Source organism: Myotis daubentonii, chromosome 1, assembly GCF_963259705.1.
Source record: "Myotis daubentonii chromosome 1, mMyoDau2.1, whole genome shotgun sequence".
Lineage (NCBI taxonomy): Eukaryota > Metazoa > Chordata > Mammalia > Chiroptera > Vespertilionidae > Myotis > Myotis daubentonii.
In genome coordinates, this window is record NC_081840.1 from 21056684 (window position 1) to 21084641 (window position 27958).

The window sequence follows — 27958 nt, forward strand, 5'->3', positions numbered from 1 at the left end:
ACTGCTGACTTTGCGCTCGCTGACGCAGATCCCCGCGGAACCCCAGGCGGGAGGGAGGCCACGAACATCTGGAGGACATTTCTGCGAGCGCGGCTGCAGCGCAGGGCTCGGGGGAGGGAGAGGTGCACTTGTGCGCACGCCGGGCCGGGCCGAGAGGGAGGCTATTCCCCGAGGGTCCGGCTCGCATCGCTCTGCCTCTCTCCAAGCCCCTTCTCCCCAGCCCCAGCCCCAGCCCCAACCCTCCCAGCTCCGACCCGCAGAGCCTCTGTCACTGGCAGTCTCGCCACGCCAGAGGGCACCCTCGATCTGCCGGAAAACGCCACCATTTTCAGCGCCCCTGGAGCATCTCCAAGCCTCTCCAAGCTGCCCGACTCCAATCTTGTCAATGAAGAATCAGGGCCAGGATAGCCGCGGAGCTGAACCCAAGTCCAAGCCCGTTCCAACCCCGGGCGTCACCCTTCACCGAGGTGGGGGCACGGCCGCCGCTGCCCCGGCCCCGCGCACTCGGGACCCTGCCCAGTGTCCGGCCTTGCCCGGGGCGGCCCGGGACGCGCGGCCAGGGAGGGAGCGAGAGACCAGCCCAGGAGAGGACGGACTGACAGCTGGAGAGGGAGAAGGAGTTGGGGGAGAGAGGAGGGAGGGGATTCACCCGAGTAACTTTCCAGAAAAACAGTCAACGTGTAGCAAGCAGGAGTGACTCCAAGGGGAGAGGGAAAAAAGTTCAGTTACCACGTCGAACGAACGAGAGGACTCGCAAAGTATTTTTCAAATGGGCTCGGCTTTTCCTGTGCCTGTTTAAAACATTAAGATCGGGCCGCAAAAGAGGCTGCGTGCGCTGGTCCCTCCCTCCCCCACCCCGGACCAGAGACGTCATCGGAGGGAGGTATAAAATTTCAGCAGAGAGAAATAGAGAAAGCAGTGTGTGTGCATGTGTGTGAGAGAGAGGGAGAGGAGCGAGAGGGAGAGGGAGAAGCAGGAGGGAGAGAAAGGGAGGGAAGACGAAAGCCAAGTCCGAGGGAATGAGCGAGGGAGGCGAGAGCTAGGAAAAGCAGCCTGAGAAAGAAGGAATAACAGCTTTCCGGAGCAGGCGTGCAGTGAGCTGGCTTCTATTTTATTTTTCTTCTCCTTTTTATTTTTTTAAAGAGAAGGAGGGAACAGAAGCAATGGCTGAGGGAGAAGACAAGCCGAGGTGCTGGTGACCCCTGGGCGTCCAAGTGGATTATTGGGGCTGCTTTCCAGGGGCCTGTCCTCACTGCCTTCCAATTGCACACAACCCCACATCCCAGCCAGTGAAGACAAGAGGCAGCGTGAACAAAGTCAGTTAGAAAGCCCCGAGGACGTGCACCCTAAGAGAAAGCATGAATGGTGTGCCTGGGAGACAAGTGTGTCCTCCGCTGCCCTCACCTTTAGCCGGGCCATCAGCAGCCCAGCCCTGCCTCTCCCCACCTACTCACTGGTGATCTGACTTTTTTTTTATTATTATTATTAACATTTTTTTCTTTTCTTTTTCATTCTCTTTCCTTATTTTTCTTCGGGACAAGGCAAATATTTTGATTTTGGGACCCAAGCCATGGTCCTTCTGCTCCTTCCTTAAAAAAACCCCACTTTCTCTCCATCGCCAAGCAGCCTTTGGCAATATCAGATATCCGCTCTATTTATTTTTACCTAAGGAAAAACTCCAGCTCCCTTCTTACTCCCAGCTGCCTCGCTACCCCTCCCAGCCCTCTGCTTGCCCTCCACCTGGCTTGCTGGGAGTCCGAGCCCAGCAGAACCTGTTTAGACACATGGAGAAGAAACCAAGAGCTGTAAGGCACACAGTCGGCTTCTTCGTGCTCAGGGTTGCCAGCGCTTCCTGGAAGTCCTGAAGCTCTCGCAGTGCAGTGAGTTCATGCACCTTCTTGCCAAGCCTCAGTCTTCGGGATCTAGGGAGGCTGCCTGGTTTTCCTCCCTCCTTCTGCACGCCTGCTGGGGTCTCCTCCTCACCAGGCCTCACAGCCGCCCTGGCCTCTCTCCCCGGCTCGCACATGAAGATGCACTCGCAAAGGGCTCTGGTGGTCCTGGCCCTGCTGAACTTTGCCACGGTCAGCCTTTCTCTGTCCACTTGCACCACCTTGGACTTCAGCCACATCAGGAAGAAGAGAGTGGAAGCCATTAGGGGACAGATCTTGAGCAAACTCCGGCTCACGAGTCCCCCAGAGCCATCGGTGATGACCCACGTCCCCTACCAGATCCTGGCCCTGTACAACAGCACCAGGGATCTGCTGGAGGAGAGGGAGGACGGCTGCGCTCAGGAAAACACCGAGTGGGAGTACTATGCCAAAGAAATCCATAAATTCGACATGATCCCCGGGCTGGCGGAACACAGTAAGTCCAAATTCTCACTGGGGTGTCTGCTCTGGAGCAGGGAGTCCCACCGAGGGGGCCTGGCGGTGGCCACACAGCAGGGTCCCCTGGTCCACCCACACCAAGGCGCAGGGGGTGGGATGCGCAGCTGGGGCTGGGGAGGTGGGTGGGGAGAGAGACAGAGCCATTCTGGTAAGACCCGGGCACTTCTGGGAGACGGGGAGTCCTGGAGTTGAGCAGCTTGCTGAACTCACATCCCATCCTTGACTGATTTTAATTTGGAATCGCATTGTGTCATCCTGTTAACATATGTGCTCTGTCGCACATGCGAGCGGGCCGGTAACGGTAGGCATATAGGTGTCATAAGGGGCAGGGCCGCGCGCTCTCTCAAGCCCTACAGTTCCAAGACTCTGGAGACCCCGTCTTCTCCCTGCTTTTCACAACTCACTCTGACACGTCTCCAGTTCAGTTTTTTCCAGTTTTGGGGAAGAAGAGCTACAAATTAATGTATGTCACGCTTTTGAAGCCCAGGCAAGAGGCATCTTCTTGCTGTCTGGATCCTTCAGTCTCTTCCACACACGTGACCCACATGAGCTGTGGGCGTGGGGGAGGGGTACACACCTCTGTCCACATGGACAAGTGCTTTAGGGCAATGTACAGTCTGGATTTGTACAGTAGATAAATGCATGCGCTCAAAATGGGTGCCTTCTAGGCCTGTGGACATGGGAAGGCAGGGTTGTGGCTCTCACGTGTAGATGGTTGCTGGCGGCCCTTTTGTGTCTGCGTGTCACGGGAAGAGTGGGTGGGAGGTGTGGCTGTGGGTGCAGAGGGGACGTGTGTCTGGGAGTGTGTCCTCCCCGGAGGCTCCCGTCTGTGCTGAGGAGCTGGGAGGCTTCTGGGTGAGACATCTGTGTGTTTGTACACGTGTGGAAGTCATGTGTGTTTATTGAACGGGGATTTTTAAAAACTTCAACATGAGAGAGAGAGATTTGGCAGATGTTGAGAAACTGACAGCCCAGGAAGGAGGAATGTGAGCCAGGGACTCTGGGAGCAGCTCTGTTTGCTTTTCCTACCAGCAGGTGTCCTCGCCACCCTGACTACCTCAGCCCTGGCTCACCTGGGAGGTGGGCAGTGCCCCGAGTGGGGGCTGGAAGGTGGGATGGAGCACACTGGGTGAGGATGGTCAGCAGCAGCGGGAAATTGCAGGGGTTGAAAGGAACCTGGCCAGAGAGAAGGAAGAGGAGTCAGCGGCTGATGGGTGGACCAGCTCTGGCTGAAACTGCAAAAGGCCCCAGTGGGAGCCTGTGGTTACTGGGGAGGGGTTCCCACTCCTGTGTCCTGTGGCTGCCTGGAGCGCCCTGCCTTCGGATGTGGCTACTGTGTGGGGCGGAGGCTATAGGGCAAGGCAGAACTAGCGCTCCCTGCCCAGGGCCCTCTAGGGTGGACTGACTCAGGGTCTGCCAGGGGTTCACGGTTCCGGGGGCACCAGTCGCTGCATGGCTAGGCCTCCACCCCCTGGGCACCTATGAAGGCAGGAGAGAGCGGCCCTGGTCGTTGAGGAGGGTGGAAGCCTTGGCCAGCAGGAGCGGTCTGAGGAGAGCCCAGGACAAGAGGGAAGGACCGGGACCCTAATGATCCAGGTCAGGAGGAGGAGTCCCAGGGAGGAGGGCTTATGAGTCACCAGGGCCCAGCCAGCCTGGAATCCCCAGCTGAGAATGAATGGGCCAGAGAGATGCAAGGGCACCCGGGTGCCAGTGGACCTCCATTTTGTGCAGACTCAGGGCACAAATAGCGGGAAAAGCCAGGGCAGGGCTAGGCAGCTCCAAGCCGCAGCACTAGGGCCCTGAAACTAGCAGGCCAGGGGTGGCCCTGGGGCCAGGGAGCCATGGTCAGGCAGGGAGCAAAAACCCTGGCACAATGAGCAGGATGCTACGCAGGATGTCGTGGGGATGGGCAGGGCCCAGTGGGACACAGGCAATGCCAAGGAGGCTTGCAGGTGCAAACAGGAAGCAGGCCTAGACTCTCTGCAGCTGCTGGAGGTGACAGAGGCTGAGCAGACACAGCCTGGGCCCGCCCTGCAGCTGGTCAGGTGCTGAGCCAGCCCTGGAGAGGCAGACACACAAGGCACGCTGCTTATAAAGAAGGCAGTGGGCAGAGGCACACACCCAACAGATGCTGAGCCGGAGCAGAGAGCCATCATCAGAGGCTTAGGGTGAGGGAAGCCTGTCCTGAACTGAAGAAGGTGGCAGGGGTGGTGCTGGTCTGTGGTAGGGCACTCACAGGGTCTCAGTGCCAGAGCCCCTGCTGAGAGGGGATGAGACCGCACTCCTGTCCACATTTTGTCACTCTCAGCCCCTCCCTTACCAGTGAGCAGGCACTGGGAGGGACGCGCCAGGAGGAGTTGGGGCAAGGTGCAGAAATGCCTGGAGAGCTGAGAGCAGGAAGGAATCATTTCCTGTGGTGCAGGAGAAAGGGCACCGAGGTGAGAGATGAAGGGACTGCATCAGTTAAGTAATTTGCCCCAAAAGATCAGGGACCCTAACCGAGTCCTTGTGCCTGCAGAAGGCGCGCTATTAAGCACTAATGCAAATGTGCAGAATACACATTTGTAAGTCCTACCTTTAACCTTTAGGCTCCAATAGAATTTTGATGAACACCACGAATGAATCACATGCTGGACCAAGCAGGAGGGGAGTAACCCAGTCTGCCTGAGACTCTTCATTAGATAAAGAAAAACCCTTTGCCCTGCCAATGTGGCTCAGTGGTTGAGTGTTGACATATGAACCAGGTGGTCAAGGTTCGATTCCAGATTGGGGCACATTCTCCAGGTTGCAGGCTCAATCCCTAGTGGCGGGGGGGGGGGGGGGGGGGACGTGCAGGAGGCAGCCAGTTAATGATTCTCTCTCATCATTGATGTTTCTCTCTCTCTCTCCCTTCCTCTCTGAAATCAATAAACAATATTAAAAAACAAAAAAACTTTCGCTGAACTGGGGGAAAGTTTGTAGCAATGTGAATCTCTTGGCCGTAAAATAAGGCAGAGCTAAGAAAGAAGGCACTCAGCTCATTGCTCTGCAATCTGCCCCCAGACCAGGGGTGGGCAAACTTTTTGACTCGAGGGCCACAATGGGTTCTTAAACTGGACCGGAGGGCCGGAACAAAAGCATGGATGGAGTGTTTGTGTGAACTAATATAAATTCAAAGTAAACATCATTACATAAAAGGGTATGGTCTTTTTTTTTGTTTTAGTTTTATTCATTTCAAACGGGCCGGATCTGGCCCGCGGGCCGTAGTTTGCCCACGGCTGCTCCAGACTGTACAAGTATACCACATTGAAACTAGTCAAGTCACCTCCCTGAGCCTCAGTTTCTTCATCTGTACAGTCAGAGATAATCTCTAAAGTCCTTTTTAGCTGAAACAATTTTTATGGTTACATCTGGGATGATTCAACATAGTCTCCGCCAGAGAGGAAGGCAAGAGGGTAATCCCTTTTATAATTCTCCAGGATTTTGCTGTAGGAAGTGGGTTGAGGCTTTCTCTGACCCACCGGTGGGGAAGACTTAGCTTTTTCAGTTCCTTTGTTACCCGTGTTATCAAGATATCCCCAGTGTGGTGTCATTTTATCTCCTGGCTTGTAATTACCTGTGTCTGGAGGGAGACTCGTATTTTCATCAAAGGGCGGTGCTAAGGCAACTAGCAAACCCAGAGTCCCTGAGAAAACTTGATATTTTTGCCTTTCTTTTTTCCTGGCTGCTACATTTAGATTGTGTTCATTCTGAAAATTAAAAGACATATCAAGAGAACTCGTGTGTTCTACGGCCAATGCTCTTCTCCCCACACCAAGTCAGTGTTTGTCCCAATGTGTCCAGAGGATAGGTGAGTGGGAAGACTGGGTTCCCAGGCCCCATCCCACCATTACAGAGTCAGAATCTCTGGGGATTCTGTATTTCCAAGCTTCCTATTGCTTCCTAAACTCCCTGAAGCCGAAGACTCAGTGAGCTAGGGCACAACCTTCCCTTAAAGGGGCTGCAAATATGAGTGCCCACAGAGGCTGGGCGGCTAATGCAAACGATCCAGCAGAAAAGCCACAGCCCAAGCACCATGGCAAACTGCACAGGAACCTGGTCTCAGGTCATGGAGAGACTAGAGAGTATAGGGAAGGTGGGTGGGTAGGTGGGGGGTGGGGGTGGGGCCTGGAGGGCACATGCCCCATTAAAAAGGGGTACCCACTGCTCAGTTTGGGCTGAGTTTTGCGGTTAGGACTATAGTCCAGCTTGACTAGAACATGTCCCAGAACAGCAGAAAATCTGTATCTTTCCGTAAACTTTCCCAACTTTTAACATTAGCTTAAAATGCTTATAGTCTTCTAATTCAAAATTTTTTTTTAAAAATGATGCATTGGCCAAACAACATGTCTAATACATTTAAAGGTTAATCCATTGAAAGGTTAAACCATTAAAGCTGCGGTTTCTCAAACTTCCAGAACATCTGGAAGCCATGGCACCCTTTGCAAAGCACTATAAACTGTGGTTCTCAACCCTGGCTACACATTAGAATCATCTGGAAATCTTAAAAAAAAAAAAAAAAAAAGCAAGCAAACTCTGGACCCACCCACGCTCCAATGTAGTGAGAATCTGTACTGGGGAGTGGGTCCAGGCAGCATCTGTTTTAAAAGACCTCCAGGTGATTATAACGTACAGCCGGGATAAAGAAGCTCGGCCACACTGATATATGTAGTCCCATCACTGGAACCAGCAGTAATTTTCCTTACAGAAATGATGTATACAAGCAAAGGCACAACTATGAGCCCAGGTGTCTGCAAACATTTCGAATGGCATGGCCTAAAACCATGGTCAGCTGTTTCCAGGGTTTTCCATGAATACTCCCATAAATATCTTTTTGCTTGTTTTCCCCTCAAAAGAGAAAACGGCAGCCATCAATCTATATATTTTGTGCGTAATGGAAAAAGTTGGTCATGATTTAATTTGTAAAGGTCAGGCCTCTGGTCCAGCTCTCAGGAATACTAGTGTTCTGCAGAAGCAGGGGGTAAGCCACAAAGCTGACTGGGAATTGGCTCGTATCTGAAGCACAGGTTGGCATTCATAGACCCATTTCATGGAATCCTGCCCCATTTTGTTGGTGAAACCATCTCTCTACTACATGACCTCTCAGGAGACTTCCAGAGTCTCCGCTTCAATAAAAGATATCAGAAGACCTGGTTCAAATCCCACCTCTGCCATCTATTGGCTGAGTGACTTTGCGGAAGTCATTTAACGTTCCTGATGCTCCCCTTTCTCATTTGTAAAATGGTAAATTTTACTTATTCTCATTTTCCTCAAGGAGTGTTAGAGGGTCAACTGAGTTAATACAAGTTCTATGCAATGTAAGGTTGTGCTATTACATTTTGGTTACTTATTTACACTCTGACTTCTTCCACAAATGATTTAAACGTCATTACTATTCAGTGAATTTAATTGTCAAGAAGATGATCACATTTTCTTTTCTCTCCTAGGAAGGTCTTTTTACATCAATAACAATTGTGCCTGAGCTTTGCTTATTAGTGTCAATTTGCTCCCTTGTGACCCTGGCCAAGACCCCTCTGGACATCCGTTTCTTTATCTGAAGGGAGACGACCCCCTAACACAGCAGTTCTCAACCTGTGGGTCGCGACCCCTTTCATAGGGGTCGCCTAAGACCATCCTGCATATCAGCTATTTACATTATGATTCATAACAGTAGCAACATTACAGTTATGAAGTAGCTACGAAAATAATTTTACGGTTGGGTCACAACAGGAGGAACTGTATTTAAAGGGCCAGAAGGTTGAGAACCACTGCCCTAACATCTGATCTGTTAGAAATCTGTAGGTCCCAGTGATAAAAAATAGAGACCCTGCTTACCTCCTCGAAAGCTCCTTGACATTCCCACCAAGAGGAGTCAGTCCTTCTTAGGGAAGAGGTATCTAATTGATGGGCTGGAAGAAACCAAGGAGGGATGGTCTCACTGGGGTGTCTTGAAGACTCTCTCAGCCCCTTGCTCCCCCATCTCCTGGCTGCCCGTTGTCTGGACTCCTCACTGGCATGTGCCATTTTTCTGTTCCCCTTTCCCTTTCTACAGCAACGCACACATTGCATTGACACATCCTTTTCTCCCTCCTTCGACAGTTACTGGAGGTACTATTATAACTGAAGTCATGTTGATGACAGCTCCCTCCAGAGCCAAGGATGTCAGTACTCAAGAAGGTTACCCGTCCAAGTAGCTTCTCCATGTCTGGAGGGCTATCAACTTGCAAACCTAAAATTTAAATTGCCATCATGAGTCCTCTTTTGGGTTCTATCTGCAATGGTTCAGGGAATACTTGGCAGGATTTGTTCTTTCAAAGCCAGTTATTAATCAGGGCTTCATTAGCCGGCATTCACACATTTGTTTTTCTAACATCTGTTCCATTAATTTCCTAAGAACCAGTGTCAGGCCCACCAGATGGCAGTTTCCAGAAACGCTCACTCATCCTTTCCTAAAGATCAGTAGCGCATTTGCTTGTTTCCAGGCCTCTGATCCTGCCTGCCTTGTCGTGACTTCCTAAACCACCCCTCGGGTGATTATGAGCTCATTCCAGTCATGTCCATTATGTGCGGAATCTGGGTCTCTGAGCTTGAGTTTCAAGTTCTGTTACCATTTGTGTAGAAAGTTTTTCTCTGGGTGTTAATGCTGCTCAGACCTTGAGGTTGTCAAGTGTACAGGAGAAAAGATAAGATCTTCCTTTTATCTGGCTCTCGGGGGTGGGGAAGAGCATTTGCTGCCTTTCGTCTTGCGGGCAGGGATGAAGAGGCCGTGGGGTGACGGAGGCTGGTATAGCAGGGACAGTCAAGGAAAGAAACTCCTAGAAAGGAGCCATGGTGATGGACCAGCTTGGTCTGAAGAAACATCTAAACACCTGTGGGTCTGCCAGGCATGAGATGTGGGCTCTTTGCCAGACCAATGTTGCTTCATTCGGTTTGAAACCTGCTGTGGATTATGTCGCTGAACTGCTCTGACACTTTCCATGTCTCCCTACTGTTAATGCGATAAAATCCAACCCCTCGGTCTGATATTTCAGCCTCCCTGCATGTGGCCCCCAATCTACTGTCTTAACTGGATCTCATTTCCTTCAGCGTGGCTGCTTGGGGTCACTCTTACTCACCTGCATTTCCTCCCCGTCCTGCCTTTGTTTCCAGCAGACCTTACCTGTGAAATTTCTTTCCTCTCCATCCTCCAGCTCTTTCCTCCTGCAGGACCCAGCTCAAATATCTCCTCTTCCATGAAGTGCTCTCTGCTTTCTCCCTCTTCTGATCTTTTTTTTTCTTCTTCTTCCTCTGATCTCTTTGCAGCAACTCCTGGGCTTGTCCGCAAGCCCTCAACACTTTCCCTCTGGTCCTGTTACTTGGGGCCCATGTACTAAGATCTCCCCTGTATATTAAGCTCCTTGAAGGCAGGAGCCATGTCTGTTCATTTTTTGCGTCCGGTGTTAGCACTGTTCTTGGTATGTAGTATTTGTTCAACACATGCTCAATAAATGAAGAACAGCCTGGCCACTGTGGCTTAGCAGTTGAGCATTAACCTATGAACCAGGAGGTCATGGTTCGATCCCTGGTCAGGGCACATGCCTTGGTTGCCAGCTTGATCCCCCAGTGTGGGGCGTGCAGAAGGCAGCCAATTAATGATTCTCTCTCATCAATTGATGTTTTATTTCTCTCTCCCTTCCTCTCTGAAATAAATAAAAATATATTTAAAAAATAATAAAATAAATGAATGAACAAACACGTGAATGAATGAACCCACTGGCTATGAGATGATTAAACTACTAGGAGGGACAACTGAGATCTCTTGAGAATCCATATTTTCTGAAAGAGTAGGAAGAGCAGGCTGGAGAGCCTGCTGGAGAAGATGTTAAGGCAATGGGAGGAGGGTGATGACAGTTGACTGGCCTGCCTTCCGGCCAAGTCTTGGGGCTCTGGGGTCTCTCTGCTCCTCTCTCTGGTCTGTGTGTGATTCCAGGCCCACCAAGGATCTTCTTCCTATCTCCACGTTTATGGTAGGTCTGAGGCCTCAAGCCTGCAGAAAGGTCACAGGTGGACTTGGCCCCTTGGCAAGTGTCTGCTGGTACCCCACTGCTCCCGTGGGGCTCACTCATGCTGTGCCTCCCCGCTGCTTTGTCTCCTAGATGAGTTGGCTGTCTGCCCCAAAGGAATCACCTCGAAGGTTTTCCGCTTCAATGTGTCTTCAGTGGAGAAAAATGGAACCAACCTGTTCCGAGCAGAATTCCGGGTCTTGAGGGTGCCCAACCCTAACTCCAAGCGCAATGAGCAGAGGATCGAGCTCTTCCAGGTGAGCCCCCTCCCAGAGCAGAGGCCAACCTGGTGGGAAACCCAGCTGGGCAGACCTGGGTGGGAATCCTGCCTCTCTGAGCCTTCATTTCTGTGTGTCGCGAGGAGGACTGGGAGTTAACTAAGGTGCTCAAAGCAGCATTCAGAAACTTCGTTTCCTCTTGCTCCCCTCACCTGTCCTGCACTGTGACATAGCTCGTGGGCCTCTGTCCAGGCCTCGGATTCCTAACCCTTTCTCTGTCCTGCAGATACTCCGTAAAGATGAGCACATCGCCAAACAACGCTATATCGGTGGCAAGAACCTGCCCACGCGGGGCACCGCCGAGTGGCTGTCTTTCGACGTCACTGACACTGTGCGTGAATGGCTCTCTCGGAGAGGTAGGTTGACTCTGAGAATAAGCATTTTGAAAGGAGCCTGGGGTCCTTTTATCCTTCATGAAACAGGGAGGAAGACAGGACTCGGGGAGTCACAGATCTGGGTTTAAGGCCTAGCTTTGCCACTGACTCCCTGTGTGTCCTTCCTTCATTCACTCACCTAGTATTTATTAGCTGCTCACTCTGCACCGGGTCCTGGATGCAGCAGTGAACAAGACAGGCGAGATCCCAGATCTTATGGGGCCTTTGTTCTGGTGGGAGAGACACGTAATACACAACTAAACATATTGACAAGGAAGAATCTCAGTTAGTGATAAGTACCATGAAGAACAGAGAGTGGGCAATGTGACAATGACTGGGTGGGGTCCGAGCACCCATAAGATGCTCTGGGAGGGTCTCTAAGAAGAGGGAATTTGTGCCCTGAGATCTGAGTGAGGAGAAGGAACCAGCCTGTGCAAGTCAGGATAAAGGATGCTCTAAGCCAGTGGTTCTCAACCTTCCTAATGCCGCGACCCTTTAATACAGTTCCTCATGTTGTGGTGACCCCCAACCATAAAATTATTTTCGTTGCTACTTCATAACTGTAATTTTGCTACTGTTATGAATCGTAATGTAAATATCTGATATGCAGGATGTATTTAGGCGACCCCTGTGAAAGGGTCGTTCGACCCCCAAAGGGGTCGGGACTCACAGATTGAGAACCGCTGCTCTAAGCAAAGGAAACAGCAAGGCCCAGGCCCCGGGGTGAGAACAAGCTTGATTTGTTCTAGTGGCAGCAGACAGACTGGCATGGCTGGAGCTGAGTGAGCTGGGGGTCAGAGAGGTAGCTGGGGCCATATGGACCTGTCAGGCTATGGTTAGGTTTAAGTACTTATTCCAAGTGTGATGAGTTATCCTAGGAGGGTTATAAGTAGGGCTGGGGATATGGGGTGAGGTGATTTGTTTTACATACCCCTCTGGTTGCCATGAGGTCAAGGGAAAAGCAGGAATGCCAGGTAGGGCCTTATAGCAGCCTGGATGAGAGCAAGAGGCACTTCGGCCAGGGCAGTAGCAGGGGGTATGGAGGTGGTGTGGATTTATTCTATATTTTGGAGGAGAAGCCAATTGTGTGTGGGGTATGAGGACAGAGGAGGAGTCTAGGTGATTTCTGATATTTTGGGACTGAACTAACACTTATTGAAATAGGAAGACGGGGAGAAGAGCACGTTTGAGGAAGGTTCTATTTTGGCCCATTAAGTTTGAAAGGCCTGGTAGCCATCCAAGTAGAGCTGTTCGAATTTTACATGTCCCAAACGTCTCGCCCACTCAGTTCCCTCACCTGGAAAATAAGGCAATGGTTCCTTCCCTGCATGTCACCACAGGCCCCACCATTCCCCAGTGTCCCCCAGGAGTGAGGCTGGAAGTCTCTACTTAGCATGAGTTGCCAGCTTGCTTTGCTCACTTCCAGAACCTGCCTGGGCCCTGTGGGCATCTGAGTTTGCAGGTCCCCACCTAAGGGACATTACCCGGTGGCTGAGCTGGCAGACTGTGGGCTGGAGGCCCTGCCTCAGCTCCAAGGGACCAGGAATCTGTCCTATCTCTCTTCCCGAGCACCAGGACCACGTGGATCTGCTGACAGCAGCACTGTTGGGAATTCTGACTCAGACAGCACTCTGCCTGGAGCCCGACGTGGCTGCAGAGAGAGGCCAGGGAAACGAATCCCTTAGCTTCCCTGCCTGATTTTGATCAGCTCCACCTGGATTTCTTTGACGCCCTGAAGGAGTTCTTATTTTCACAGCTGCGGAACTCAATGAGCAGTTTGCATTGAGAATGATTTCCATCCTTCTGGAGACATCAAAAAGATAATTTCGTAATAGAATCTATGGGTCCCCCACCCACCATCCCCACTGCTGCCAATTCTGAGGTTAGTTCTTCAGTGGAACCTTCCGTTCCCTCTCAGCAGATGCTGCCTGCCCCCTGCACAGGGGGATCGTGCACAGACCTTTTCCTTCTGCAGAGCTCATGAGCCTCTTCAGAGTTTGTGGCCCCAAACAAGGCAGCGAATGGAGCAGTTGGTGGCGTGGACTATTGAGGAAACGGAGTCACACATCTGGTGTTGCATTCATTTATCAAGCACCTGACAGCCTACTATGTGCCAGATTCCCAGGCTGCCTTCTGGGTTTCAGAGCAGGCTGGAGCTTTCTCCAGGGTTGGGGTCCCAGCCTCTCATACCCCTGAGCTATTGCTCCACCCCACCTGCATTTCCTCCATGGGCAGAGCCACGCCTCCCCCAGCAGGCGGGGCAGGGAGCACGCCCAGCATCCTGGCCCAGGAAGGGTGGACACTGGGAAAACAACCATTTTGCATCTCAGTGAGTGTGTGGGCGTCTTCCTTGGTGCTCTGTGTCGGCCCCTCTTTTCTCTCTTTGTCTCTGACAGGAGTGTAGCTCTGGCATCAGGCTGCCTGGGTTTGAATCTTGGCTCTACCACTTACTGGCCAAGTTCCTTGGATAAGCCATTAAATTTCCCCAGGCCTCCGTGTCCTCAGATCTGTATAACGAGGATAATAACAGTTCCCACTTTGTAGGATTATCATAAAGATCCAGACACAGCATGGAGGTCTCAGAGCGTGCTTGACAGGGAGTCAAGGGATGCTGGTGATTATTGTCATCGCTCTGAGCTCTCTGCCTAGACAGACCTAGCCAGGCCATCATCTCACACCTGCACCCGAACCCTGACTCTCCCCAGCACATCTGTCTGCACCTTGATTTTCCAACTCACAGAATCATAGAACTTGTCCGCTCCAGGTCTCTCCGGGCCTACCTTCAACCCTTCGGGGTAGCAGGAGTCCACTGTTTCATGTAGCCCATTTCAGCTGCTCCGGCGCCTTCCTTCAGCTGCCTTAAACCAGGAAGAGTCCACACCTTTAACCTCCCTCCCGTACCCGACCACTGCTGCTTCCAGATCAATAGAAAGTCTCTCCTTGTCTTACCCACCAGAACTGACATGAGACCAAACCCAACCTGGTTTCCCTGCACAAAACTACTGGATTCAGTTCAATTTTTTCACTTATTTTTCTTCTACTTCACTCAACCTTTTGTACTCGTTTCCTTGCTTCCCCAATTTCAGTTACCAAAACACTTGATCCCAGAACTCATAGGAGAAAGGGCCAGAGCTGGCCCTCTTACACCAGAACATCAGTCATCAAACCCGGCACCTCACGCTTCCTTGGGCTTGTTCTCTCCGGCTCATGCCATCTGACCCTTGGCCATGGCCCTCCGCAGCCTCCTCTGGCCCAGCTCTGGGTTCACAGCTGCCTCCACGCGCTGTTTGCTTTCTGTCAGACTTCCCTATGCAGCTGAACAAGGTTCCGGAAGAAATCTCCGAGGAACCTTTACCTGCTCGTGCTCTGTTCCTTAAGGGAAATATAGCCAACTGTAACTTTCATTTTATCTCCCCTGGGATCTACCTCTTTATGTCTACAATCCCAGCCCTGGCAGACATGCTGGCAGCCTCCACTCAGATGGATTCTGCTGCGTGTTTGCCACCGACCTTGCTCGGGCATGCTCCTGACTTAATCCTACAGCCCAGACTCGACCACCTTCCTCCCATCTGTGGCCCTTTGAGTTTGGGGCCTTTGGAATCACTGCCTCTCAGTCCCAGAGTTCTTCAGGTTTCCCCTTTCCCTGGACTCTCCCAGCCCCTCTGCCTCTTCCCTTCATCCTTAGCTCGAGTACCTCCTCTCCCAACAAGCACCTAAAGCAGTGGTTCTCAACCTTGGCTGCACATTAGAATCACCTGGGAATCTTTTTAAAATCCTGATTTCTGGGCCTCATCCTCCGGAAATTCTGTTTCTTTGTTATGGGGTGAGGCCACAACATTAGTAACAAAGAAACAGAATTTCTGGAGGATGAGGCCCAGAAATCAGGATTTTAAAAAGACTTCCAGGTGATTCTAATATGCTGCCAAGGTTGAGAACCACTGAGTCCTAGAGGGTGTGACTTTTTTTATCTTCCTTCCTGCTCTTTTTTTTTTTTTTTAATGTGTTAATTGCTTTTAGAGAGGAAGGGAGAGGGAGAGAGACAGAAACATCGATGAGAGAGAATCACTGATCGGCTGCCTCCTGCACGCCTCCCATTGGGGATTGAGCCCACAACCCAGGCATGTGCCCTGACCGGGAATTGAACCATGACCTCCTGGTTCATAGGTCAACACTCAACCACTGAGCCACACCACTGGGCGCTCCTCATTTTTTGGGCATGTGACAATTTTTTCCTAATACCATCTTTTAAACATAGATGACTATTGAAATTCTCCTTCCTGAACCCCACTAGTTACGCCTCCAGAAATCCATGGGGTGTGGCAGCATGAGGGGGAAGGTCTGCACTGGCTTTGGCATCACTTTCTGTCTCCTGTGCCCCTCAGGACAGCCCACTTCTGTCTGTGGCAGCAGAGGCCCGGCCCTCCGGTGCATGGGCGGGGCGTCCACGTCTCGATCACACAAAGTGCTTTTCTCACCCACTCCGTGTCTTATTTTGCAGAGTCCAACTTAGGTCTGGAAATCAGCATTCACTGTCCGTGTCACACCTTTCAGCCCAATGGAGACATCCTGGAAAACGTCCACGAGGTGTTGGAAATCAAGTTCAAAGGTAACAGAGTGCACAGGACAGGAGTCCCCTCCCAGACCCCAGGCAGAGGGACCGGGCTCCCTCGCAGAGATGGCCACTCTCTGTACTCGAGTCATTCTGCTTTGCCCCCAAAACAATGAGCGTGACTGTCAGTTTCTAGACGTAGAGCACACATTAGCATTTGGAAGACACTGTTGGGTTGGTCAGAGCAGTGAAATCGTGAAGGTAATTGGTACCACCGCTCTGCGCTCAGTCAGTAAAATGGGGGTGCAAGGACCTCTTTCCCAGGGTTGCTATGTAAATTAACTGAGATGACAAGTGTATAACACAGTGTCAGGAATACTCAACAGTAATAGTCGGCTCCCGCTTCCCTAAAAGCAATGGACTTTGGTGGCTGTGAACTGAGGTGTCCTGACTACCGAGCCTGCCGGGTGTTACAGAGCCCCCCTGATCCTTGCCTGGGCGGCACCTGGGTTTGAATGATGGCTTCAGGGCTCCGGGTGTTTGTGATGAGATGGTGAAAAAGTTGAGAGTCATTTCAGGTTTTCCAGTGTGTTTCTAAGGCATTCAACCTAGCCCAGTGGTTGGCAAACTCATTAGTCAACAGAGCCAAATATCAACAGTACAACGATTGAAATTTCTTTTGAGAGCCAAATTTTTTAAACTGAAACTATATAGGTAGGTACATTGTTATTAACTTAATTAGGGTACTCCTAAGCTGACCTTTGCTAAAAACGTCCTCAGTCTGAGGGGTCGACCCCAGCGAACATACCCCCACTTCTTCTAACGCCACTTCTTCAAAATAGACTCGCCCAGGCTGAAAACCGACTTCTGCGCATGGGCCACGAAGTTTCAATCGCACTGTACGCGCGCCCGCACGTGGTATTTTGTGGAAGAGCCACACTCAAGGGGCCAAAGAGCCGCATGTGGCTCGCAGGCCATGGTTTGCCGACCACTGACCTAGACCATCTCTGGATTTCCCTTCCATGTCCCATTCTGGGTAATGAGGCACACCTGAGGCCAGGTGGTTCCTCAAGGTCAAAGCAACCACGTCAAAGCCTGAGGTCCAAGGCCTGTCTGGAAAACGGTGCGGGCCTGTTGGCTGCCTGCCCGGGGCAGTCCCTTTGCCTGTCAGGGGCTCTATTTCGGAGCCTTTTTTATTTTTTAAGCCAAGCATTTGACATCCTAATGACAGAACCTCTGAGCTCAGATCTTTGCCGTCTGTACCGACAGGCCAGGTCAGGACGAAATCCTGCCACTTCGGTTTTGCTCATAAAGATCATCAGGAAAGGAATTTGGAAACCCCGGCCTCTTGTTTATCTCACGGCCCAGGTGCCCCTGCGTGAGGTTCAAGTCCTTCCAGTTACATGTAAATTAACCTCCTGGGTCCCGTCCTGGGTGGAGATGGGCCATAGCTGGCAGCTGTCTGTCACAATCTAGACGTCCTTTCAGTTGAGACGCTTTCCAATCCAGTCTCCATTCTTTTCCTTTTCAGATGAAATAGCAGGTTTTCTTCCCAGAGTCTGTTTGCTAAGCTGATTACTGCGCGTTTCCTTAGCTCTTCTGAGTTTTAAAGTGAAAACATTTGAATGGGAACGATGATTCAGTCTCATTCCTCTGCCTTCTATTCAAGATGTCTTACAATTGTGACACCTTAAATTACAGCAGGGACTTCTGGGTATCTTGACCAATTCAGATCATAAAAGGGAACTCACACCCACAAGAGTCCAAGTCCCAGAATCTAAACGAACAGCCCAAAGAAATGTTAGGTAGCTGCTCAGTGACAGATGTTTCACGGGTCCAGGAGCATCTCAGGAAAGGCTCGCTGCCTTTTTAAAAAAATCTTTATTGTTGAAAGTATTACATAGCTCACCCTTGCTGCCACCCCGGCCCCCCATTGACCTCTTCCAGCCTGCTCCCATCCCCCCACCTCCAGCCCCACCCCGGTCCTCACCACCCCATTGTCTGTGTCCATGGATTATGCATATATGCATACAAGTTCATTGGTTGATCTCTTCCCACCCACCCTCCCTGCCTTCCCTCTGAGGTTCGACATCTGTTCAGGTGTACGCACACAGGCGGCATGAGAGGTCCGACCAGGGCTGTCTTGTGGGTTGTTCTGATAGCAGTTCCCCCATCGAGTCTTTCCCTTCCTCCCAGACCACACTGCCCCTCCTTCTGGGAGGGATGGGATGGCGTGAGAAGGCGGCCTCCACTCTGCCTTCCTTACACAGGAGATTGTCGCCTTCCTTCCCTCCTGTAGGTGTGGACAGTGAGGACGATCACGGCCGTGGAGACCTGGGACGCCTCAAGAAGCAGAAGGACAACCACAACCCGCATCTAATCCTCATGATGATCCCCCCACACCGGCTGGACAGCCCTGGCCAGGGCGGTCAGAGGAAGAAGCGGGCCCTGGACACCAATTACTGCTTTAGGTGAGCCTGGGCCGCTCGGGATCCGTGAGCTCCTGAGGCCACCTGCACGGGTACCTACTGGTATTCAACGGAGGGTCCCTGAGGCTATTCACAAACGTCTTCAGGAAAGATTTACAAACCTTTCTGTTTCTCTGGGAGCCCCCCCCCCCCCCCCCCCCAGTTCTCTGCAGCCCAGCTCTGTGAGGCCCTGGATGAAGTACCAGGAGGAGAGCGTGGGCTGAAGCCTCTCCAAGGTTCTCATGTTTTTTTTTTTTTTTTTAATGTTTTTATTGATGTCAGAGAGGAAGGAAGAGGGAGAGAGAGAGAGAAACATCGATGATGAGAGAGAATCATTGATTGGCTGGCTCCTGCACGCCCTACACTGGGGATGGAGCCCGCAACCTGGGCATGTGCCCTGACTAGGAATCAAACTGTGACCTCCTGGTTCAGAGGTTGATGCTCAGCCACTGAACTATGCTGGTCGGGCAATGGTTCTCATGTGTTAGAGTACTTGTAGGATGTTTTTGCCTGTGGGCGATGCTTGCAGGAATTTCCATGAAAGAAGTGCTCAGTTCCCTCTGAAGGGTCCAAGGAGCTACAGGATGAGGGCAAACAGGGCAGTCTCCATTTGTGTCAGGCAATCTGAGAAATTAATGAAGTAATTCAGATGTTGTTCAGTAGCCTCAGTGAAGACAAACAGAGCTTGTCTTATTTAGGAGTAGTTTCGCTCCTTCTCGTTTGTAACGGAGGGGCTGCGAAAGCGTGCACAGCAGTCAGTAGAAGGCAGAAATGACCACATTCGTGAGAAGGTCTGAAGGGTAAATGCTTTAAGAATTTGGAGTTCATCTACGGATGCAGGAGAGGCTTCAGAGGGCGTGGAATCCGAGCCTTGGAGGACGAGTGTGGGTGGAGACATGGGAGGAGGAGGCACTTCTAGTAAAGGAAGGAGCATGAATGGGTCAGTCTGGCTGGAGAGGAGGGTGCCTGGATGGAGTCGGGGAGAATGACTTGGGAAATTTTTTAGCTCTAAAACCATGTCTTATGAGGAACAGTCAAATGAATGAGGGATGTTGAGCTTGGGGACTAGAAGGGGTAAGAGAGGCAATGTGGTTGCCTCCAACCGTCTGCAGGCTGGTGTGTAGATTTGTTCTATGTGGCGTGTAATCAGTTAGGAATGGGTGCTCTTGGCTGCAAGTAACTGTGGCCTAAACCACACAGGATTTCTTGTTCATCAGCAGCCTGCAGCAGCAGGCTCAGGGTTGGGCTGGCTGCTTAATTATGCCACTGGGGACACAGGCTTTCCCTCTCTCTTCAGTCTGCCACGTTTAATGTGTTGCCTTGCTTTTCATGCTCTTGTTTATGGTCACAGTGTCTGCTGGAGCTCCAGGTAGCTTGTCTGTGCTGAAGATGAAAAGGGGAAGAGGCAGAGCTAGCAGCATTCTTCTTCCATCTGTGACTTTTACATCGAATCAAATATTGTTTTGCCAGAATTTGCCCTCATCTCCTGCATGCTTCTCCTTACGTCTGGTCATTGCTGCGTTACATCTGCAAGGGAGGCCAGGAAAACGAGTATCTGGTGTTCTAGACTCTGTCATGGGAAGCAGCAAGAGAAGGGGGTTAGGGATGAAAAGATAATAAAGAATGTCTGCCACCATTCACCCCTAGGTCCCAAAAGAAGCCAGATTTTGGCCTTGGAAGTAGCAAGTCCCAGGTCTCAGCAGATACTGAAGGAAGACTAGCTCCCACCTGACAGGAGGTCCTGCCCAATGGGTCTCTGCAGGCAACAGAACTGAAGTGTCTTGATGATCACATTCGGGGTGACCTAGGAATTGTGAGTCTGATAACAGAAGGACATGCCTCATTTTGATTCGACAGCCTTGAGATTTAGTCTAAGCAGTCTTCTACCACAGTACATAAGCTGCGTGAGCTTAGAGTTCATTTCTGGCTGATGCACAGAGGAAGGTAATAAAATCAGCCTCCAGTAAGCTGAGTTGGCTAATAACATTCAGTGTTTGGTTTTCTGTGGAGCGATTTCTGTCTCTGCTTTGATTCATAAAGTAAATGGGAGCAGGGCCCCCCTTTTCTTTTTGCTCTTATTCATCATCTACATCTGCTTGGTATGTGCTTGGGACCAGGGTCTTTAGCAGAAAACTCCGTTATAGCCTCTACAGCTCCATGCACTTGAACCTGGGGCTCCATGGATTAGACCCGGTCTGACGATGGCCAGGAAGGACTCCGAGTGCAGAGATGAGGGCCGCTTGTGAGGTTGTCCATGTCAGCGGCTTGCTTTTAAGTTGGGTTTCTGGAATGTGTTTTGTGTTGCAGCAATGTGGAAGAGAACTGCTGTGTGCGCCCTCTCTACATCGACTTCCGCCAGGATCTGGGCTGGAAATGGGTCCACGAACCTAAGGGCTACTACGCCAACTTCTGCTCAGGCCCTTGCCCATACCTCCTCAGTTCAGACACAACCCACAGCAAGGTACGGAGCGGGGCTCAGGCCCCAGGGAGTACTGGGGCTCCATCCACCAGGCCACCTGTTTAAAAATGATGCGTGAAGGACTGATTGCTGAGTGAGGGAGCGATGAGCTGGAGCCAGTAAAATCCCTTCAGTGAAGGTTTTGATGTTGGCACCTGGCCCAGCTCTACCTGGGCACATTCTGCCCTTCCTACTTACTTACAGTTTCGGCCAGATTTTTCAACCTCTCTGTCTAAAGCTTTTGCATTGTTCTGAAATGAATTCGCTCCATCCACCCTGTATGTTGGAGATGTGTGCGCATGGCTGGCAGGTGATATGGGCAGAATGGCTTCCACCGCCGCTTGGAGAACTCTGGTAATTCCAGCCTCCTGACTGTAGAACAGTTATTTTGAAAGATGATGTAAAGCATGCAGATGCAGCCAAATGAAACAACAGGAAGAAAAGGGGAGAGAGAGGGGAGTCCATGACCCTGAACCCAGCTCATCTTTCCCGGTGGGCGGGGGGGGGGGTGAGGGGAATAAAACCAGGGCAGGAATTCACAAGGCACTTTCCTTACAGCTCATTGTTACGACATCTTGTCTGGGGCCCCGCACTCTGGCAATTACCAAATGGCGATGTTTTGCGAAGTACATTGCTCACCAAAGTGGCCAATTAGAACTGGGAAGACCAATATAGGAGTGTTTTCTTAACAGAGAGAGAATTCCAAGACCGGTGTGAAGTCCCCCATAGCTGTGAATATGCTGAAACTGTTAGCAAACAGGTGTGGATGCTCTCCATTCCTGCTCTGTGGACAAACAGGACAGGTCACCCACGCCAGCTGAGCGTGTGTCCAAGGTGTGGACCACGTGCTCAGTCCCTGGAGCAGCCCTAGAGGGCGTGGAGGGTCTCAGGCCTGAGGCCTGGCTTTCCAGCCTCTAAGCCAGCGGTTCTCAACCTGTGGGTCGCGACCCCTTCGGCGGTCGAACGACCCTTTCACAGGAGTCGCCTAAGACCTTCCTGCGTATCAGCTATTTACATGACGATTCATAACAGTAGCAACATGACAGTGATGAAGTAGCAACGAAAATAATTTTATGGTGGGGTCACCACAGGAGGAACTGTATCTAAAGGGCCAGAAGGTTGAGAACCACTGCTAAGCGATGTGTCCTCCCCAGGTGCTGGGCATGTACACCACCTTGAACCCCGAAGCCTCGGCCGCGCCTTGCTGCGTGCCCCAGGACATGGAGCCCTTGACCATCCTGTACTACGTCGGGAGGACCGCCAAGGTGGAGCATCTCTCTAACATGGTGGTGAAGTCCTGCAAGTGCAGCTGAGGCCCCGCCGGCAGCCGAGGGAGCGGAGAGAGAACTGCCACGGCCGGCCGGCCGGCCTGCTCCTTGGGAAACACAAAAGCAACAGACCTCACCCGGAGGCCTAGAGCCCACAACCTGCGGCGTCGGGCAAATGGCCGAGACGGGGGCTCCCTTCCGGACATTTCTTTCTTGTTGGCTCTGAGAATCACTGTGGTAAAGGAGGTGTGGGTCTGGTTAGGGGAAGGCCAAACTCCAGAACACACAGCTGTTTCTGTGATGTAGGCAGGTGGTGGGGACAGAGGAAGAGGGGATGGCAAGTTGACAAGTGGTGTGGCAATGGGGTTGGGGAGACAGGGAGGAGGAAAGGCAGAGAGTGGCCGGGACAGGGCCAGACCGGAAGACACGTCTGACCGAGGTTAGGTTTGCTCATCGCTGCCCCATGTCGGCTCTAGGGAATCTGGATCACGTTATACACGGCAAGCATTTTTCTTCAGACAGGTTACCAAAACATGGTCCCAGTGTTGTCTCTCATTCGACCTGGGATGAAGGACGAATCTGTTAGTTTTGCAAACCGTCCTCTGGACATCAATCAGCGTCAAGGGTCATAACAGGGAAAACGGCCAGGTAATGTAGTTCCCGGGCCGTCAACTCCACGGGCCCTCTGGGTACATTGAACTTAGAAGCAGAAGGTGCGAAGTAACCCTTCTCCTGTCTCCCCTCTGGGTCCCTCCTCTCGCCTTCTTCTTCGGTGGTATTTCCCCTTGGACATAGACACTTTCCAGGTCAGGGTACACATATCTGAATTTGGGGTGTGTGCAGCCTTTGGGGTATCATGGGCTTCCCTCTCCCCTAAGACCGTCTGTTCATCTGGTGTTCCTGGAAGCAGGTGCTACGTGTGGGGCACGCGGGGAAGTCACACGTGTACCACACAATGACTCGGCCCCAGACACGTAGACTGAGGTATAAAGACAAATACGAATATTAATCTCGAAATCTTTGTATAAATAAATATTTTGGGGGAATCTTGGATCATTTCATCTTCTGGAAGATTGTTTTTAGAACAGTAAAATCCTTATTCTAAGGTGTAAGTCTGACTCGATAAATGTCCTTAGTTACCATTTTCTTAATTTCCTGTCCATACCTGCTAATCAGAGGTACCGGGAATCTGGGGCAGAGAATCGCAAATGTTGATCGAATACATTGATTAGCGTGATCAGCCTGGACGTGGCTTACGGCGCTGCCTCCTGCCGTCTGAGAAGACCGCACTCTTGTGTTCCGTTTTCTTCAGTGTGTATTAGTCTCAGACACACAGAGGAAGTGGCTCAGACTTGCATAAAGTACACTGTATAAATCTGACCTCCATTTAACTGTGGGCAAAAGCACTTGGGGTGGACCGTGCATAAGGAAATGTGTTTTTTTGTACATTCACTGTAAGTGACCAACATCATCTGTTTTGAAAATCTCATCTCGCCCCTAAACGGTTTGGCTCAGTGAATAGAGTGTCGGCCTTCGGACTCAAGGGTCCCAGGTTCGATTCCAATCAAGGGCATGTACCCAGTAGGGAGTGTGCAGGAGGCAGCTGATCAATGTTTCTCTCTCATCGATGTTTCTAACTCTCTATACCTCTCCCTTCCTCTCTGTAAAAAATCAATAAAATATATTTAAAAGAAAAAAATCTCATCTCAGCGTCCAAATCAGTGGCGTTAGAGACACTGCCTGTGGCAAATGGCCTGAGAATAAGTGGCCACGTCTGCCGTCAGAGGAAGCCGAGGAAGAGCTAGCAGGGCCCCTTCTCAGACCTGGGCCTCTTGCCAGGGACTGGGGGATGGGAGGGGGCGAGAAAAGCACAATTCAGGAGCTCTCCGTGGGTCACAGATCCCAGGGCCGCGCAGAGTCCACCCTGGTACCGATGTCCACCCAAAGCAGCCTTCTGCAGGAGCGAGGCACGTGCTCCTCTGTGGAAATCGCTTTGCCACGGGTGAAATCAAAGTCTATCCTAGGCTGAATTTCTCAGGTCGAAGGATGTGGACGATGTTGGTGTGAGCGCCCCGTGCTCCTTCTGGAGTTCTCCCAGGTTGAGCTCCTGAGTTTGCACAGCAGGACCCTTTCCCTGCGTTGTCCATGCCCAGCCAATGCTAAGGGCTTCTCGCCCAGCCTCCAATCCATGTGGCATTATTTACTCCCATGGTACTCAGTGTCCCCCCGCCCCCCCGCCCCGTGTCCCTGCCCTACAACCCCGGCAGGTGGACTGTGTTCCGCCTTACCCACAGGAGCCAGTGGAGCCAGAGGGGGTGTAACACGCCCAGCCCTTTGGCCGTAGCCACTGCTATCCCAACTTTCAGTCTACTCACCTATGGCTGTCATTCTCCAACTTCAGTGGGTGTGAGAATGACCCAAGTGTTTATTTAAAATGTACAATTTCAGGCTGCAACTCCTGAGATGTCTTTAGGCCTGGGGTAGGGTCCATGCTGCCTAAAAACTCCATGTTGAGACGCAGTGGATTATACCTGACATTGTTGGTCCTTACAACGCATTGAGGCTTAAATAAGAGGGAAATAATCTCTGCGGTCCTACAATAAACTTTCCTTATTATCCAACCCCACGGACATCACTGAAGCATTGGGCTGTGGTTCACCCTAATGCACCAAGGCAACGAGATGTGTTTCCTGAAGTATCCCAAAGAAAGCAGCACACACTGGGTTTCCACATGTTCCTTTTATGTCGAAGCTCTACTCTGATCTTAGTCAGCAATAGGAATACGGGCAGGGGTCTGGCGTCCAACCTCCCGAGGGCGCGTCACTTACAGGCACTACAGAAGTTTGAGCCATTGTCTGTCCATCTGCAAACTATACGCTTGCTTTGGGGGAGGGGGAGGAGGGACACTGCTGTTGGAGGGGGATCATATCTGTCTGGTTTACTACTACACCCGATTTCCCAGCACCAGCAGGGGACTACGAAGGAATTCTAATTTGTCTCCTAACTCAATCCACAACCAAGTTAGCAAACAGCTAAGGTGGCCCTCAGACTACGATCCAAGAGAAGTCTAGAACCAGTAAAAATGGCTTGCGTGGACCTGCCTAAATGAAGGGAGTCTGGTCCATACCCGATCAGGACCTTGAATGCAGGAAGAAATCAGCGCAAGATTCAATTCTGATTAGTCACCTAGGCCAGTGGTCGGCAAACTCATTAGTCAACAGAGCCAAATATCAACAGTACAACAATTGAAATTTCTTTTGAGAGCCAAATTTTTTAAACTTTAACTATATAGGTACGTACATTGTTATTAACTTAATTAGGGTACTCCTAAACTGGCCTTTGCTAAAAAAAGTCCTCAATCTGATTGAGGTACGTTCGCTGAGGTCGACCCCTTCCAACTCTCCCATCCACACTCGTCTTGTATACTTGTTTCAGATAGACGAGTGTGGATGGGAGAGTTGGAAGGGGTCGACCTCAGTGAAAGTACCTCAAAACAATGTACCTCCCCCGCACTGCGTAGCCTGCGGCCTGCCTGCGCCGCGTCTCCAGTCGCCCGACTGACCGACTGACGACACCCCCCACTTCTTCTAATGTCACTTCTTCAAAATAGACTCGACCAGGCCGAAAAACGACTTCTGAGCATGGGCCATGAAGTTTCAATCGCATTCTACGTGCGTGCCCGCACATGGTATTTTGTGGAAGAGCCACACTCAAGGGGCCAAAGAGCTGCATGTGGCTTGCGAGCCGCGATTTGCTGACCACTGACCTAGGGCAATCCCAAGCACTCCCGTGGTTCCAAAAGTTCTTTTACTGAGCTCACACCCTCTTATCCTTTCTCACAAGACCCATATGGTGAGTCTCCCAATTCCAAACAGCAGCAGGGGACTATGGAGGCATTCTCACTCGTCTCCAAACCACTGACAACCAAGTTAGCAAAGAGCTAAGATGGCCTTCAGACTACCTACGGACCAGAAGTCCCAGGAACATCTGGAACAGCCTCTCTTTTCTCTTGCAACTGACAGGCCTCATCCTTTACAGGCAGGCAAAGGGCTTCAATGCGTCCAAACGCATTCATTATGAAAGGCAACCAAGTTCCTTTCCTCTCTGCTTCTTTGGGTGTCCTTTCCATTTGGGGGTTCAATGCTGAGTCTACAGCACATTGTTGGAGACACCCCAGGCGCTGGGTTCTCACCCAATACCTCCCTAGGCAGCTCAGTCAACCCTTTGGTGGCCTGTCACCTTTTCTCCAGCAGGAGCCAGAGGGAGGACCTGGAGAGATGAGGGAGTGAGAGTGCGGAGGACAGGCAGGGGGGAGGCCGCCAGGCCTGCGTCCCTGTAACGGGTTGTCTGGGAAACGGTGTGCCCTTGGACTCACGCTCGCGTGCCAGCGGAGGACCTACATGCCGTGGTCTGATCATGGAGACATTGGCACAGACCAGCCTCCCAGGGGCAGGAGCCCCCCTCGGGGAGCAGCCTGGACCCACCGCCTGCTGAAACCACGGGTAAGAATAAAACACCTCTTTATCGCTCCCATTTCTAAAAATGAAGTTTAAAAAATTTGCCCAGCAATGACATAAAATGAGAAGGTGGTCCCAACCATTTCAGTGTCGTTGGTGAATACTGATTGATGGGAAATTAGTCAATGGAAAAAAAGAAAATAAAAATAGAATTACTTTATTAATTTTAGAAATCAGTCATGCCAAAGGGTGCCTCTGCCGTGGCCCGTGTGGTCAGCGGCACACTGACTTTTCTCCTCTCCAGGAAACCCGTGCCGGAAGCCTCCCTCTCCTCCCCAAACCCTCTGAAAAGAGAAGGACCGCTCTGGTGGGTAATGCTGGAGGAAGCAAAGCTGAATACTGCAATCTGGAAAAGAAGAGGAAGCAAAATGCAAATAGCCAAAGAGCCTCTTTTATATCATCTCTGTGTGGCAGCAGGGAAGGGACAGAGATACCTAAGCAGGTTGGGGGAGGAATAGGGGGGAAGATACACGTGTGCTCTGAGGGGGTAGACAAGGCATCCGCCGAGTGTCCCCACTGCCAAGTTCCATCCAAATCCAGCCGATGTGTTTTCCTGTCCTCTCAGTAAAAGTCTGGATTGGCTGGTTGGCAACCAAGTGCTGGCGCTTCTGCTGGAAGGCTTTGGGGACTGAGGCAGCAAAAAAATACTATGGACCCCGGCAGCGCTGGCGGATGCTGCACCCCAGCCGCACCCTGGAGCGGAGGAACAGTGGGCAGGTCCTTCCTCTGCGCGCTCGTGGCTCATCTCTTAGAGGGAGCAGGATCTGAAGAGAGAAAATCAACCACTGAGTGACCGCAGAGAGCAATGGCTGGCTTAGTCTTCATCACCGCAGAATAAAGAAGTTGGGGCCCAAATAAATGAAGAAAACTTTTCACTTTAACTTTCATTGGAAACCTTTCTAAAACACATCTGTTCTGTTGCTGCTGTTTTGTGTAGTTCCTTTACTTCTTTCTTTTCTATTTTTCCTGGGTATTTTCCCCCTTGCTTCTTAAATGGAAGATGCTAAATACGTTAACCTTTTCTAGAAACTCGCGGCCAGCATTATTAGCATTCAATATTGAAATGCATGGAAAAACCGCTCTGAGTTTATCCAATCTTTCCTCTACGTTGGGCTGTTAGGTAACACTCTGCCCCCCCCCCCCCGGCCCCATCCCCACCAGACACTACACCCCACCACCCAGTTTAAGAAACATCGCCTTCCCCCCAACCCTTGTGACTCTCCCAGTTCCTTCCCATTCCCACGATCTTGGATTTTGTGTTTTCATGCTCTCGCTTCCATTATAAAAACAGGTTTATTTACTATATATACTTATGTCCCTAAATATCCCATTGCTTTGCTTTATGTGGTTTTGAATTTTATTTTGCTGCTATGACTATTCTTAATGTGATCTCAGCACACAACTGAAGAATGCCTTTAGGAATGTACTTAGGAGTAGAATTGCCAGGTCATAAGTACTTGAATCTTTAACTCTTTCAAAATAATGTTGTATTATTTTCTAACTAGGGGCCCAGTGCACAAATTCGTGCACCTTGAAAGGAACTGTGGGCCGCAAGTATCTGGCTTCTTTCACTTATCATAATGTTTTCAAGGGTCATCC

At 51.0% G+C, this 27958-nt stretch overlaps 2 protein-coding genes across 22 annotated transcripts in view; one reads left to right on the forward strand and one right to left on the reverse strand.

Annotated features, from left to right (window-relative positions):
- The first annotated feature begins 681 nt into the window (after positions 1-681).
- Positions 682-23541, forward strand: TGFB3 (transforming growth factor beta 3). Its single transcript, XM_059689682.1, has 7 exons — positions 682-2364; positions 10541-10704; positions 10952-11081; positions 15598-15705; positions 17948-18119; positions 20424-20577; positions 21729-23541. The coding sequence occupies exons 1-7, from the start codon at positions 2025-2027 to the stop codon at positions 21885-21887; spliced, it is 1227 nt and encodes a 408-aa protein (XP_059545665.1). The 5' UTR covers positions 682-2024; the 3' UTR covers positions 21888-23541.
- Positions 23542-26500: 2959 nt separating this feature from the next.
- Positions 26501-27958, reverse strand: part of TTLL5 (tubulin tyrosine ligase like 5) — a 264490-nt gene continuing 263032 nt past the window's right edge. For all 21 annotated transcript variants that reach the window (XM_059689876.1, XM_059689822.1, XM_059689866.1 and 18 more), the window contains one exon: positions 26501-27123. Coding sequence is in view for 2 of the 21 variants with exons in the window: in XM_059689857.1 (XP_059545840.1) it covers positions 27101-27123 (23 nt within the window). In the remaining 19 variants the exon portion in view is untranslated. The remainder of the gene's footprint in view (positions 27124-27958) is intronic.